At 45.9% G+C, this 16,302-nt stretch overlaps 1 protein-coding gene across 1 annotated transcript in view; it reads right to left on the reverse strand.

The window, feature by feature from the left end:
* Positions 1-16,302, reverse strand: part of adgra3 (adhesion G protein-coupled receptor A3) — a 50,216-nt gene that overhangs the window by 12,743 nt on the left and 21,171 nt on the right. The window contains exons 3-14 of the mRNA XM_023982224.1: positions 12,019-12,090; positions 7,336-7,407; positions 6,834-6,905; positions 6,242-6,402; positions 5,215-5,428; positions 4,629-4,793; positions 3,536-3,737; positions 3,129-3,278; positions 2,283-2,444; positions 1,834-2,037; positions 890-1,097; positions 288-496 (exon numbers count right to left, since the gene is read on the reverse strand). Coding sequence (XP_023837992.1) covers positions 288-496; positions 890-1,097; positions 1,834-2,037; positions 2,283-2,444; positions 3,129-3,278; positions 3,536-3,737; positions 4,629-4,793; positions 5,215-5,428; positions 6,242-6,402; positions 6,834-6,905; positions 7,336-7,407; positions 12,019-12,090 — 1,891 coding nt within the window. The remainder of the gene's footprint in view (positions 1-287; positions 497-889; positions 1,098-1,833; positions 2,038-2,282; positions 2,445-3,128; positions 3,279-3,535; positions 3,738-4,628; positions 4,794-5,214; positions 5,429-6,241; positions 6,403-6,833; positions 6,906-7,335; positions 7,408-12,018; positions 12,091-16,302) is intronic.

Genomic DNA, 16,302 nt, shown 5'->3' on the forward strand with positions numbered 1-16,302 from the left:
AAATTCCAATTTCGCCAACTCAGGAGATTGTCATGTGGTTGGGCCAAAACTAAACAGGAAGTGTATATAGAATGTRTGAACCCAAACAGATGGGGGAAAGGCTAATGTCTCAAAAATAGTAAGGATGTCACGATATCACTATCCTAATACTCAGAAGTATCATGGCAAGAAAACACAAGAAGCTGACTAGATTTCCTGAGGAAAATAGCCCTCGTTGGGAACAAACAACCTTATGTTGTCACATTTGTTTATTAAGTTTAAAGGCCAGGAACCCCCTGGCCACTCACCATGAGCACGGCATAGTTGCTGAGCGAGTCACAGGAGAGCGTGGTGAAGTTGTTGTGGTGGCCCAGGAGACGGCAGCCCTCGCTTTGCCAACCGCCCTGCCCACCCAACAGGCTGAAGTTCCAGCAGGCGGGCACGGCGTCAGTGCCGCGGGCAAACCTCCGCAGCGTGGCGTTCACCGGCATCCGCAGGCCGCGCAGTGGGAAACCCTCTGACCAGAGAGAGAGGCGTTAGTCTTGAAGGTCAAAACATGTCATGGTTCTTATCTTTATGAATCTATCACTCTTTTTGCKCAACATTTTCAAAAACCTGCTGGAACAAAAAACATATTGCCATCTCACACGTAATTAATGGAGAATAAAATGGCCTCACACACTTTCACTATATACARCTAAATGTTTTTTTAGCTTTTTCGTACACTATAAAATGTCAAATTACAGACGGATCCTAAATCAAGTCTTTGCAAGCTTTAATCAACATCTACTCATTCTAATAACATTTGTTGCCCATACCATAAAATTCACTATTAAAACAAGTCACAACATCCTCTTGAACAAAACCATCTAATACTATTGTGATACAGTGAGGTCCAAGCCAGACTCACCTATCTTGGCCAGGAGCACAGGGGTGGCCACGTTTCTCCTCTTTCCCCCGTCGGCCAGCAGGGTGGAGTTGCCCGTGGAGGGGAAGAGCTTGCCGTTGCGGAAGGCCAGCAGGTGGAACTTGTAGACGTTGTCACCGGCCTGGCCCGGGACAGAGTACTGTGAGAACAGAGAGGGGGGGAGCTGCAGGGACGCCTCCACTATGGTGTTCTAGGGAGAGAAAGAGGTGATTTGTTCTAGAATTATATTTATACTTTATTTCTACAGGTGAATCCCATTGAGATGAAAATGATGGAGTGTACAGTATAACTGTGGAATTCTAGGTAACGCTTTATTCTACAGTTCATCGTTTTAATATGTGTTATGGGTGAACGTCACATGACAATGCACCTCATTAAAGACGTCCTCATGTTTCCCATCCGAAACTGTTCTTGGATATTATGACAACATTTTGTGACGTTTTGGTCTTCGGTATGTTTTTTTGGGGGGGGCTGTTCGTGCACACAACACAGCCAAAGTCTACACCCCAAGGGATTCTTCAATTAGTTGTGTTTTGTCATTCAACAAGAGTTGACTCTTTTTCCTGCACATATTTTTCACTGGAGAAATACTGCACMAAACAGATTASTTTGATGTAAAATTGCACGACTAAGCAAAAAAATCTACATTTATGACAGATTTCTTAAATKATCTTAGACTAATTCTGACTGTTTTGAGGAAGTGTATAATGGCTACAGCGTCTCAAGCTGGACAAGCGAAGGTCTTAAGGGAGTTCACGTCGCCTAGCCGAGTTCTGCTAGGAGCAAGCCGAACCAAGTATTCAGACGGCTTAAGGAGGCCTGTTTCAATTAACATGACTGCTGCTGCTCGCTCTTTGCGGTCTAGACTTGGTTACTTTATAAGCACTTTGTGATTGACTCCCGTATGGACATTCCTGTGTACTGACCTTAAGAGCAAGGCTGGACAGGGTGCTGGTGATGTTACACTTGAAGCTGAGCTGGCGGTCAGGGTTGCCGTCTAGGTCGATGCGTGGGCCCAGGTCTCTGATCCCAACACGTTCAGGCATCAGCTTCTGAAACAGTGTGCAGGTCATGCCGTTGAAGCTGCTCGCCTTGATGGCGTGGGCCTCCAGAGCAATGTTATGGGAATTCTGGGAACAAATCATGGGAATTAGAGAAAGAATAATACACGAGGCGAAATGAAGAACAATAAGATCAGACGGGCTTTTAAATTCAAATAGTGGGAAACACACACTTCTACAGACAGTAGTCCCAACTTCATGTGCGGCTCCCAATGGCATCAATGCATTTATGCCTCAATGCTGCTTAGGATTTGGTCCGTAGAGTTGTAATAGGACATTATATACTGTGATCTCATGATTTACTGTGATCTTACGGTGGAGTAGGTCTGGGCTGTGCTGGCTAGGCGGTGTACAGCGATCCTCTGGAGACACTCCACGATGCGGGAGCAGGCCCTGGCCTCGCGCTGAGCCATCCACAGCAACCGCTCATCAGCCAGCATCAGGTTACTGGAGATGTCCACCATCACATCCCCCAACTGAGACAGACAGAACAGGGTTAACACACACGCCAGGAAACAACATAAGTACACTAACAGTTACCTGCGTATGTGCAGGGCCACAGACAGGCACATGCATACAGCAGCCATATCAATCGGAACAATAACACAATGTTATTATCAACCAGGTGTGACATTCAACTCTAATGAGCTCCAATGGAAACCCAACAGGCAAAGAAACCTGACCCGGCCTTGCTCTGCAATCCCCCACAGCTCAAATCCCACACAGGAAACATCCCTCATTCCAGATCCTATCTTATCCGCTCTCATTCCGATTCCTCTGGATTTAAACAGGACAGGGTTGCTTTGTCTCAACTACGAGGAACGTAGTGATAAAGTCAAGGGAAGACGCCCCAAATATCAGCAGTAAGATGGAAAGGCCTACAGTAAGTTGTATATTCACACTGTCACTTGCACTCAGAAGCAATGTGGCAGCATTCACCTGAACACAGTGAACGCACACTGACAAACTATTACCTAGAGTAGCTCGACTTAGTGACCCCATTTCTTCTCATTACACCTATGCCTGAAGGTTCACCTCATCGTGTATGGTGTTCCTATCCTCCGTTTGTGCTTCTGTGTGTCTTTATATGCAAGTGCGTGCATCTTATTCATGCCTAAATGAGATGCAAGGTGGGACTGTGAGATGGAAGCGGGACTCACCTCCTTGTATTTCTCGGCAAACTTGCCAAACTTCTCGATCATCTCGGCCACGAAGATGACGTCCATCTTATCRGAGAAGTTGGCGGCCTCAATTGTGTAGACGAGCAGCTGGCGGGCCGTGATCACTGCGTTGGTCATGTTCAGAGGCATCTAGAAGACACACACACAGATTTAGGGTGAAAGCGTCAAGAAGGAATTTGAGTGTCGGAGGGGATAAATAATAATAAAAACACTGTCAGAAGAAAGAGATGAAAATAACAGACCAAGAGTAAAGACTTGAAAGATGAAAACAAAAGGAAGATGAGGAAAAAGACTAAGCTATAGAAAGAGAACGATGGACGTAGAGAGACAACACAGACAGACAAAGCGGGCAAATCAAACATGGGCAGACAGAGTGCCATGGTCACCTGGTTGATGATGTAGAGGATACGGGTGACGTCCTTCTGGTACTGGCAGCGGGAGTAGTTGTCCTCGGCCCACWGGCCCCCACGGTCACAGTGCCGCCATGCCCGCAGCTCATCACCCACCGAGCCCGAGTAGATTCCCGCGCCCGACGCCAACTTGTTGCAGGGCATGTAGGCTGTGATGCCCGCCATGGTACGAGGCCACCTGAGAGATGGGGGAGGGTGAGAGGAAGAGACAGACGGAGGGGAGAGAGAGAGAGACAGACGGAGGGGAGAGAGAGAGAGACAGACGGAGGGGAGAGAGAGAGAGAGACGGAGGGGAGAGAGAGAGAGACAGACGGAGGGGAGAGAGAGAGACAGACAGAATTTGTTCAGCTAGCAAAATGCCAGAATCCCCCTAAGATTGATGAAGTGCTTAATAGATGTGCCAGGTTCACGTTTATTGTCATGCGTCTTCCTCCCAGCAAACCAGTTAAAGAGAGAGAGAGTTCGTTACGAAAAAGAAGGGTGGGTATGCCAGAGTGTGGTTAGCATGAGTCACGTGGTGTGTTCCAGGAACAGCATGTGATTATTTAGCCACAGCAGCTGCCACTTACTGGTGCTCAACTTCATCATCTAAAACTGTGGAAAGCTTTTATTCCAGCCCTGTTCTACGATTCACTCAATGGATTAGACGCTTTTAGACAATTACAATTTTACAAATTGAAAACATTCAGCAATCAAAACGAGCATTTCTTATCAGACAAGTTCACGTTAGTCCTTCCCTGGTTCAGTCAGTTTTCTTCCATTTGGTGCCTRGTGAATACAACCTAGATATTACTACAATTAAAAGTCTGATATTCAGCCACTAGAAGGTGCCACAGTGCCGAGCTTGTTCCACAAACAACTGACACACTTAAACAAGTCCATTCAAATTACACAAGTCAGTATATACATACCTGCTTACATAAAACATTAGATGAGATTAAACCACATGGCGGAGACTAGATTAAACCAATAGATGAATAAAAGTACAACACTTACCTGAAAACATTTATCTGACACATTACTGACTGACATCAACCTAGTCTGTGTCAATGAACATATCCACCCTCACCTGAAGTCGCCCTTGTTGTTGGACACCCTGTCAGGTGGGCAGTACTTGGCAGAGCTCTCCAGAACCATGATGTGGACGGTACGTGTGGTGTTCCCACGGCTGGTCCTCACACGACACTCCCAGTTTCCCGTAGAGCCAGGCTGGATGTTGGAGATGGTCAACGCACTGATAGAACAGAGGGGACAGTGACATAATATATTACTGCCAAACAGTAGCTAGTTTCAACCATGATTGCTGACAGGGGCCATTTGCATCAAATTAAAGTTTAAAAAAGGTAACGTTCATTGCCATTTCTGGCTTTGGCCTTTTACTGTAACATAGGAGTCATGCACAGGATTTCCTCAGGGCTGAGCGCATTGCTTTTTTACAAATGCATATACCGTGGTTTCATACACTGCCGTGGTAAAGCGGCCGCTTCAACTTCACGGTATCAATCAAATTTTGTTTACGCTGCCCTTTTTTCCCCCAACAGCATTTGTCACAAAGTGCAAACAGCAGCACAGTGAGCAGATAGCAGAAGCACAGTGGYAAGAAGAAAGTCCCTGGAAGGAGGAAACAGACAGGAAGCAGATGGTCTTCATCTTACCTGGCGATGAGGGAGCAGTTCTGCACCATGCTCCTCTCGATGAAGATGCCCTGGGCTGCGTCGGGTTCCACCATGCGGCCGTCCTGGTACCACAGTACCTGCATGTCCTCCGCCACGAACGAGGCCTGGCACTGGAAGGGCAGGCTGTCGCCCTGGAACACGACCTGATGCTGGGATGGCGTCAGTTGGAAGGAGGGCAGCTCCAGGGGTGCGTCTGGGGAGGACAGGGTTACATTTAGGGCATTTGTTTCAGGTGTGTTTTATTTTAGAGTTTGGCCTTTTTTTACTTGGTGATGTGTGTGTGTGTGTGTGTGTGTGTGTGTGTGTGTGTGTTCACATAACCATAAGTGAGTGTGTCTCTCTAGGGGACATGTCTGAGTAGGATGGGGTTAATTCAATGCATTTCAAAACAACTTCATTAATCTCCTGCTGGGATCCCCTCAATAGTCAAATGTTGGTCCTATTCATCACTCAGGTCATGTGTGTCTACTTGTGAAAGCTGTGCCACGTATTTCCTAACCCGTGCAGTGAAGAGTGCCAAACTGATAAGACAGGGCAAGCACAAACAAACGCTGCACTGCGACGTACTGCTGGCCCTTTCCTTATCGCCTGTGCCATTGGACAACTCCCATTCCCAAAAATACCAGCAACACAAAACCGACTACGGAGCCAAACTAACCACTATGGAGTGGAGAGAGGTTTTACGTACACCTATACTGTATATCTGTCCTGTCTGAGAATGCGTCTTGGGAGGGCAGCGTGCCAAAGACTGCTTGCGAGAGTGTGTTCATCAAGAGTTAGCCTCTTACTGGGAGCTCTGGTTTGAGCAAGGTGATGTATGGTGTAGGAGAGGGAGTAGCACGTGTGTGTTTTGGTGATTGTGTTCTGACAAAACTTAAGTTTGATGAAGGTGAGTGAGTGTGTATTGGTGCATGCCTATGTCTAGGGTTCTCTCTGTGTGTGTATACGTACGTGGAGCTTAAGGGCTGATGACTAAGTGTAGGACCAGGTGTGTGTGTGTCCTTACCACAGGTGAACAGCTCAGGCTTGGTGGAGGTGATGAGCTGGCCCTGCAGGGAGCGGGGGTAGGAGCAGCTGGTGTCCTTCACCCCCACGTTGTTGTCATTGATCCAGTGCAGCAGCCACAGCAGGTTGCAGTCGCACAGCAGGTATGGCGTCTGGAACTCCCTGAGGTAACATGGAGACAGACACCGAGTTAAAGGGGCAGTTCAACACTCCCGATGACATTGTGGAGTCATTTTCTTATCTTTTTGACTGCAGAACATATGAAATCACCGTTTTACACATCTGTAGAGATAATAAATATGAGGTTAAAAAGTGGTAAAGTGCCCCTTTAAGTTTAATTTCCAGTCAAAAGTGCTAGCCCTATGAAGCAGTCTGGAAACAGAGGTTGAAGGGTTTTGGCAGAACCATTTGATTGTATGTTTTGTAATGTGTTTGTAGAACCTTGAGTTGCCAACTGGGAAATTAAAGTTACAGATTCCACCTTTAAGTGGCTGCCTGAAGGTGTAGCCCTACCATTTGTAAATAACCCAGTAAAAACACTGTAAACTCCTACAGAGACGCATTTCTTTCCGTAAACCCTAAATCATACTTACAATGTCTTCAACGACACCAAGCTGCCGAACGTCCCTTGGGCTAGCGATGAAAATATATTTCCTGAAAGGTTTCTGAAAAGACAAGACGAAGGCTATCAATCACCWATAACAAATTCATTAAATATGCCAACCTGTCACATCACACCATCAGGACCCAAACACAAACTGTCATTGGTTACTCTACTGAGAAATCCAGGAATATCTTAATCCTCACCTTTGTATTGTGGGAAGAGGACATGGAATAATGTGTTGCAGCTGTTGCAATGAAACTCGTGGGGGAACCCTGGGTAGTATGCTAATATCTCAGCACCTGGCTGCCACCATTTTCTGGTGTTCTAAGAAGGGCAAATACTATTGGGGCGCTGGAGCCAAATATGTAACTTTCCCGTGAATGTACTTATCAAGGACTTATGGCGTTATTTTGAAAGTCATTTTTAAAGATGGATAGAGAAAAAAAAAAGTGAACGGTTTTCAAAGCAAATGGAAAATAACTATTACTTACAGTCGAACCAGACTTATGAGGCCCTTGAATATGTCCACGTTGAGGCAGCCAATGCGGTTGTTGGACAGGTCTCTGTAGAAAGCCAAACCAATGGAGATTCTGGTTATATTCTGTCCTGATTTGCTCATGTCAAACAGCAGCCCTATTTTTGAAACATCATAGGCCATCGCAAATTGTACAAACATGAAATGCATAGACTATAGTTAATTGACATGTGGTGACTCAATGAATTCTAATAAATCCACGTTTTAGGTCAACAAATCAAAATCAGAGAAAAACTGTCAACTAGACTGGTGTTGTCATTCTCTGAGAGACAGGTTGGGGCAGAGGCAGGGATAAAAAAAAAAGTTTTAATTCAGGTGTCAGTTGTACAACTTTTCAAGGTGATTTGAGATGGCTGTGTTCCCCCAGAGGGGGTTTCCACATCAAAGCTTGTGTAACACACTAAACTAGTCAAGATGAACCTCTATTGATGCATGTCATACACATCAAAGTGTGTCTTTCTCGCCAGGACGTCAGGTTGCATTATCTATTGCCCGGAGGTCCTTTGTGAAGAAACCATGTTTGGGCAAAGATTTTTCTTTGACAACATTCTGAAAATATGATTTTCTTTAACTCAAAGATACAGTAGGTCAAACTAGAAGAAATTAGGTAGGCAGGGAATTCAAAACAGCCACTCCAAAAACATGCCCCCATGTATAAAAGTAACGCTGTGGGTGTATTAAAAATAAATCTAGGTTGTAGGTGTATATGCAAGCAGTTACAGCTGGATAAAATAGCATCTGCTTAATGACTCAAACTAAAACCAATGACTAAAGTGTTACGAGCATGATAGTGTCGATAACATCCGTACGATGGCATCGTCCATATAAGGTTAACCCACATTTACATTATCAAGGTCTCACAATGCAATACAAAACCCTAACCCAAGGCAGTAGCATTGCTACAACCCTAACCCAAGGCCCAATGCCAGGGCAGCAGCATTGCTACAACCCTAACCCAAGGCCCAATGCCAGGGCAGCAGCATTTGCTCAACCCTAACCCAAGCCCATGCAGGAGCAGCATTGCTACAACCTAACCCAAGGCCCAATGCCAGGGCAGCGCATTGCTACAACCCTAACCCAAGGCCAATGCCAGGGCAGCAGCATTGCTACAACCTAACCCAATGCCCATGCCAGGGCAGAAGCATTGCTACAACCCTAACCAAGGCCCAATGCCAGGGCAGGGCAGCAGCATTGCTACAACCCTAACCCAAGGCCCAATGCCAGGGCAGCAGCATTGCTACAACCCTAACCCAAGGCCCAATGCCAGGGCAGCAGCATTGCACTAGCAAACATCACAGCACTAGCAACACTTTTTTTCAAATAATTGTGGAGCGCATCCCGTAAACATCCTGGTGTTGGTCTAATTATTGATGTGGGTCCTAGGGAGGGTGGCAGCTGGGGAATTTACTGTCTGAGGTGGTTAGTTCCGCCTGCCCCGGAACCCGGAAAAACCTTTCGGGGGCTGCCAAGAAGTCGTGCTGGCATCCTGTGTCTGAGGAGGATCACCTAGTGGGGGGGGTACTTCCTTAGCTAAAGGGATAAACTCCTGTCCTGCCACTGCTGCCATGCCATATCACTAGACATGGTGCAGTGCTCTCGCAGTTGGGAAAATGTAGTGTGATGTCAAAGCAGCCCACATAAGGAGGAAACCATCTGCCATGCCTCTCACAAATGACATTGTTGTTGCTTGTGTCATCATCAGCAATGATCATAGCAACATCATGTCCAATGAATTTCACACAATATTTTAAAATGACAATTGCATTGACTATCTCCTTGTCAGCCCCCCCCCCCACACACACACTATAACTTCGCTTTAGGGCTGTGTGTCAAAGTCACAACGATCTTGGTTTTACAGTACTTCAAATCATAAAACCTGCCCATGAACGTGTAGTCTGTCCATGAAAGTAGCAGCAGAGCTCAACATTACAGCCAGGCAGACCCAGAGCAAGCTGTCTTTTGTGATATGAGCAGATGTTAAAATAGCCTGGTGTGTAAGTAACAAGGCAGGGTCAGTGACTGTTCAGCTGTTGGTGGAATGTTGAGGCTGCTGCTAGGTGGCAAGGCCCTGGAGAGGCCAGTACGGCAGAGGGGTTGTAGGGTGAAGTTTCCCCCAGACGCTGATCTTTGGTCAGTTTTGCATTTTCCCCACTATGGGTTAATATCAGGGGAGGGGGAAGTTGATCCTACATCTGTACTTAGCGGTAACTTCACCCTGGAGTGACTTGAATAGGTGGCACTAAAACGCATCCAGTGACTCACGCAGCACAAACGAGCATTGTCATTTCATAGGTGTCATGTGACTATATTGCCAACGTATGCATTTTGCTGAATGCAGATGATATATCGACACAGTACTGAGTCTACTACTTGCTCCTCACCAGGACCTTGACTAGATGTATCAGGTGTTACAACAGGGTTGGAACTAGCCTTCCCTRGGGGCTCTCTCCTCCCAGGGTCTCTACTCCCCCACCTCTAGCCAGCCCACCCCTAACAGCTGAGACCAGGCACCGTCTGACTGACACCAGACGTTTGTCCCGTGAAGAGTCCAGGCGCCAACCTAAAAGCAAAGCTAAGCGACCCTGCCAACGTTGCGGTCATGTTGTGTTAGCTCTGCTTTTTATTTACTACAGTGGGAGTGGATCACTTGCATATCTGTTGTGCTGTAAGAGCCCTGGTTTGACTTTTATTTGAATTATTTAACCTTTATTTAACTAGGCAAGTCAGTTAAGATCAAATTCATATTTACAATGACGGCCTACCCCGGGCCAAACACGGATGACGCTGGGCCAATTGTGCGTCACCCTATGGGACTCCCAATTACGGCCGGTTGTGATACAGCCTGAAATCGAACCAGGGTCTGTAGTGACGCCTCTAGCACTKAGATGCAGTGCCTTAGAACGCTGYGCCACTCGGGAGCCAATCAATAGGCTACAACATTTCCTAACAATGTACACTGGAATGGAAAGAGGACTTTGACCAAACTAAGTTTTGATTACAAATGATGACAATGAAAGGGGTGAAGTAATGCATTGTAGCGTGCATTGAACATGTCTGTTTCTTCATGAGAACATGTCAAGTCTGACTTCCCTCTCCTCTCTCTGACAAGACGGGTAAAAGAGGCAGGCAGCCTCGGTTTGGCCTAGCCGCTAGCGAGTGGCATGTCTCAAAAACAAGCAAAAATCTAATTAGGGTCTTTGGAAAGAGGTATAAGGACAGATGGGAGAAACTTAAGATTGGCTGAGGCTGAGTGTGTGTGTGTGTGTGTGTGTGTGTGTGTGTGTGTGTGTGTGTGTGTGTGTGTGTGTGTGAGAGAGTGCACTGCAAGTCTTTGTCAGGAGCCTTTGCTACCGACTGCATTAGAAGAGAGGGAGCGTGTATTTTCATGTCCTCCGTGTCAATTAAGTCTATCACCTTTTTCCAAAAGCCCAGCAGAGGGCAGGTGAAAGGGTAGGAGTTCAAGACTTTTTACCTCAGCTACTCTTTTCGCACTTTCGTTAGCTGTGGAATAGGTTGAAGTGCAAGCGATATATTGGAGACGCAGCCAGTTACCAATCAAATGCATGATTTAACGACCTGACAAGCTGTCTGCAATATATTTCCACTGCCAAACATGTGAATTTTGTGAAAAGACTGCTGTGTCGTTCTGAACAGAAACRCATTATATTGATGAATGTACACCAATGGATATACATTGTTTCTGATCWATTAATTTCATTCTGACCCAACGTTGGCATTGTGTTATATAGTTGAAATATAGATGAAATAGCTGTTGGCTGAATGATATAGGTTAGATAAGGGAAATACAGCTATAGGTTTAGAGAATATAGTTATACTGTTGGTTGTAAAATGGCCGCGGCTTGACAAGGGGAAATGAAGCTCTGTCCAAGCCAAGGAGATGACAACCTTCCCGTCTCACTCACTGCTCTGCACCAGCAGCCAAACTCTAGTTTATGTTGGCAAGGTCCGGCCAGTGTGAGATGACAATACACACGCACTCATACAGGCGCACGCTCGCACACACAGACACACACGCTCGCACACACAGACACACACGCTCGCACACACGCTCGCACACACACACAAACGCTCGCACACACACACACACAGTCGTACACTCTCTCTCCCGAACACACACACACACACACACACACACATACCCAAGCACACACCCATCCCCCCTTTCCCTGTATGTGTGAAAGTAGATAGGGCCTCATGCAGTCTCGAGCAGTCCCTGGCAAGGGCCCAAGTGGACTGGAGAACTGAATAGAAAGCTGCTTTACAGCAGTCGCTTATAGACTGGATACACTAGAGACAGAGTTGGCAATAGCCTCTATACCAGATACGACAGACAGGGCCAACATGAGTCAACAGTATTGATGAAACCTGACAAAAACCTATCGGTCAAAATGTTGCGATGTGGGAACATATACAACAGTGTGTAGGTATTTCTCTTATCATCATACCCATCTCTTTCTCTTCTCTAACAGTCTAACAGACACAGGTTTGAAACCGTTCAGCCCATCACTCTTGCTGGCTGCCGTCCAAGAGCTACACATTAAAGCATCTGCCAAGAAATTGACAAATGTTATTAAAATTAAAATGACTTAATGCTGATRGTAATACTGATAATGCTCACAGTCTTTTGAGTGCGAGCAGTCCAAGAAAAGCCCCCGGTTCGATACGGCTGATGATGTTGTTCCGCATGTCCCTGTGAAAGACAAAAAGAAGGTAAGACACAAGAAAATAAAGACAAACTAAACATCAAGTACACAACAATTAACACAAGTACACAACAATTAATACTTGTAGTCTTGTTCAGATATTACGAATACTTGCAACCGACTTCAGTAAAAATGAGTAAAAATCATATTCTACCCATCTTATTACACACATTAGAAAGGGTTGATTCATATTCCCTGATTGACTGCTCTACTGTTAATATAAGTGTGTTGTACATTCAGGGACCACATGAGGGCAACGAGACTAAAGGTGTTCGCATGCTTCCCAGCTGAAACAGTTCGGAAGAGTTTGTGCGTTTTTGTTAGTTTTGGACTTCAGTTAGCGTTATTTTTTTTCTTCTTCTAGAGGCAAGCCATCTACATCCCTTCGTCTGCGATTGGTCAACAGCAGGGATTCTTAAATAAAGTCTGTTGTCGTCATTCAAAGAGAGGCAACTCGTTTTGATGCACATTTCTTTACTGCACCAAACATCTTCTTTAGACGTATAATTGTGCTACAAAGATCTCCATGGCAAAAATGTAATCATGTCTTGAGTGATTTTGGATTAATTCTGACTATTTTGAGGAAGCGTATACTGGCTACGGCATCTCAAAATGGACAAACAGTACTAATGACGCTTTTTTTCGTATTTCAATAGAAGGTATTTTAAGGGAGTACGCAAGAACACTAGTTCGGTTTGGCTAGCCAAGTTCGGCTAGGCGCCAACCGAACTGAAGTATGCTGACGCCTTAAGGCCTTCACCCATGAGCCAGCTTTAAGCTAAAAATTCAGAAGAATGCAATGACTGAAATCCCACTGCTGCTCACCCCATTAACCCCTGGTTCTATGGTACCTCCCATATCCTGTAGGACTCTCACCCACTCAGACACCTGTGGCAAGGGCACGAGACCCNCATCAATCAGGCCTCCTCAGCACAATCGCTGACAGCCGTGGGTCCACACACACTAAGGACACCGCCACGCTTCGTTCTGGACCAAGTTCAAAGGCTGCGCGGTCACAGATACCTGCTAGCGCCTAGCGCTCACCCGCGCCGCCACTGCCGAGTCACTCATTACGATCCATGTTTCAAAAGATCTCGTGGGTCGCCACCTGAGCCCCCACACAAAGGCCGCTGGGTAACTGTGACTGGGCTGTTTGATGATGAAGAGCTGTCATCTGGTTGGAGGGGAATGGTGGAGGGGATTGGGAGGCAGGGCTACACGTGGATCATAGGAGTCTATTGCGTTTGATGTGAACTGGCAGAATTGGCTTTCCTGTAGAGGGGTGTTGAAAGAAAGATGGAAAAGGGGGAGGACGAAAAAAAATATTCCCTTTGAAATGCAAGGCACAAATAGAGCACAGAGTGCCTTCGACCACCTGCAAGAGGCTAGGAAGTGAGGATCTTTGTACTTGCTTTGTGCCAAAATTGTACTTTTTCCCTACTAATTTCTCTATAGCCAATTCTGTTCTCCCCTCTAAAAACCTTCCAAAAGTTTMACTTTGAAATGCTGGTGTTGCCATCCCCAACCCTAGCTGTGGTTTTTACCCAACTGTKTTATGTTGCTGACCATAGTAAATCAACAGAGAGGGGCAAAATATCACAAGTGGTAGAATAGCAGTCCAGACTCTGGGGGAGGGTGTTCAACAAGCAAAAGGTGGGTTTTACATTTATCCATGTCTTGATCAGGCTTAATCGTGCCATGGTGGTGCCGGTGCCAGTCAAATGGCCGGTGTCAAAACATCAGTGGGGGCAGTTTAGCACCAAAGCCAATCCCAATCTAATGAGCCTTTCATTTCCTCAAAGAGTAGTGTTGGAATGCTGGCAAARGGTGAAACAGTCCAACAATTGTTCTGGACTCGTTTCGAACTCCAGTTTGCCTGCGATTGCCTTTCCTAAGTTCGTTCAATGGTTTTCCCAAAAAAATGACAGCTTGAAGTGATCAGTTCTGGGCTTCTTGGAAGGGGGTAAAGAATGGTCTTTGTTTGGTGGATTACTTGAGGCGAGTCACAGAAAGGTACCGTTTCCAATCTGTTTGCAATTCAACGGAGTGTGTCAGTTGTTTAAAGATGGAATTTGAATTAGGGGAAACAGYGCCACTGGTCGCCCCCCCACCGCCTTTGTTATTGTTTGAACAAGGTGAGGAGCGTCACCGTGTGGTAAAGACGATTTGCAGTACACATTCTTCTGTTCTATCGCGAGTCCAGTATTCGTTGTTGGAAGTGACTTCTTTGTTGTTGTAATATCCCTGACGGACGYGGCCGTTTCACCATTACGGATTCCAGCTTTAAGAAGCTGGTTGATCTATATTTTTGATTCATTGACGCTTGGGTGAAGTACAATCTGCAGTACCCCACTGTCAAGTCGTCACTGCTATCACTAAGATACAATTTGAGGGGTGGCATCGACGYATTGCAAAGTAAAATCTTACAAGCCCAACACTACCACCTTTGCATCTGCAATCTACTGGCAGAAATAGGAGTAAAAGTGCAGAATATAAAACCATTTGAAGTTTCCTTTTTAGAGAAGCTTGTGGATAACATGAGGGAGGAGTTGGGTTAATGGTGGGGGTTGCATTTGGAGGTACACCGTGCACAACCTATCCCAACTCAAATTCTATAAAGTCTCTTTGCAAGAACACACTAGGCCTGCTTGCCATGCTAAAATGGAAATTACTGGATAATGGAGTCGGAATTAATTTACCTCAAAGTGCTTTAGGGGGTTCCAGAATTATCCTCATGTTCGGTCTAGTTTAAACTAAAGATTATGAGAAACCTATGCAGCCATTTTGGAAAGGTGTAGAAACATAGCCAAATGCGCTGTTCAATGTAAGAGCACGGTAGCTACTGACAAACATTATGACCGTGTCATTCTGAAGGTGGAARAGAAAGTCTCTTCAATTTCCATTTGCCACAAGCAATATTAAAGCCAGATTGTCTCTTTGGCAGGTTTCTAAAAATATACTCTACCAAATCTGTCACAAGGCTGCATTTTCAAGATGAACATTCATGTTGCAACGAAGAGACATTGCCGATGTTAAACAAGGCTGTCTGCTGAAACAAATTTATGGATGATTCCTTGTTAGCAGATCACAAGATCACACGCGTCGATCAAATAAGGCTTCTCTCAACGTTGAGATTTTTCACTCCACCTCAGTCCGGTTAAGTGAGAAACACAAATGTCTCACCCCATAATATACTTTTTCTGTAATTGCTTTGTTATCTTATGCAATGTTGAGAACCTACAGTCACACAATATGTACAGTTCTCTTACATGCATACAGTTCCAGACTAGCATTCCTCATAGACAGTTATTCCCCATAATAATGCTTCCTCCTGAAACTCAATACCTCTCCAGTCTTTCCAAATAACAAGAGATTAGTTCTGCTTCATTCGTAATAACCCTTCGCTCTGTATTGAATTTGTGGCAGCTTGGAGAGAGAATAACCGTGCGACAGGGGCTAGCTTGGGTTCATATTACTGTGTAGGAGGGCAATAATGGGGATTCAGTGGGCCTCATCTCCATGCTAGGACACCTTTGGCCCTAACAAAACACTGCTGTCGCCACAGTTACTCTGCCATTTCACGGCTGGGGCTGGAAAGGGCTAATCAATTTACCCCCTGCCTGCCACTCACAATCAGCTCCAATCACAGAGCGCACCACTGCACACAGACTTACCCAAGCAGAGAATCCCTATTTTTGTTGGCTGTGATCTGGGAAAGGAGGGAAGGAAGGAAGCAGGGGAGGAAGGAATGAAGCAGGGGAGGAAGGAGGGATGACAGAGCTCGTCACTGCATGCAAACAGACCAGGGCACAGAATTTGTATTTTGTTGTTGTCGACTGTAGTCAGAGGAGAGAGAGGAGGGAGTTGGAGGGAAGAAAAGCAGGGGCCACTTCAGCATGCAACCGGGCTGGCTTTGTGTGTGTGTGTGTGTGTGTGTGTGTGTGTGTGTGTGTGTGAATCATTCTGCCGACACCTCTGGTCTTGGCTTCATTAGAATGACAAAGCAAAGAGCTTCTCTGGATGAGGGGGTGGGATGAAAGGGGGTTGGAGAGGAGGGGAAGCACAATGGGAGCTGCTTTGAGGTACATGTGCCACTGGCTGCACACTTCTTCCACCCAGAGATTTAACTCGCCAGCCAAAGCGACTGGCCGTACACTGTGCATTAAGATGAAGCAAAGAGCATTAAAGGCTTCCTCAGC

This window comes from Salvelinus sp. IW2-2015, linkage group LG37, assembly GCF_002910315.2.
Source record: "Salvelinus sp. IW2-2015 linkage group LG37, ASM291031v2, whole genome shotgun sequence".
NCBI classification, from domain to species: domain Eukaryota; kingdom Metazoa; phylum Chordata; class Actinopteri; order Salmoniformes; family Salmonidae; genus Salvelinus; species Salvelinus sp. IW2-2015.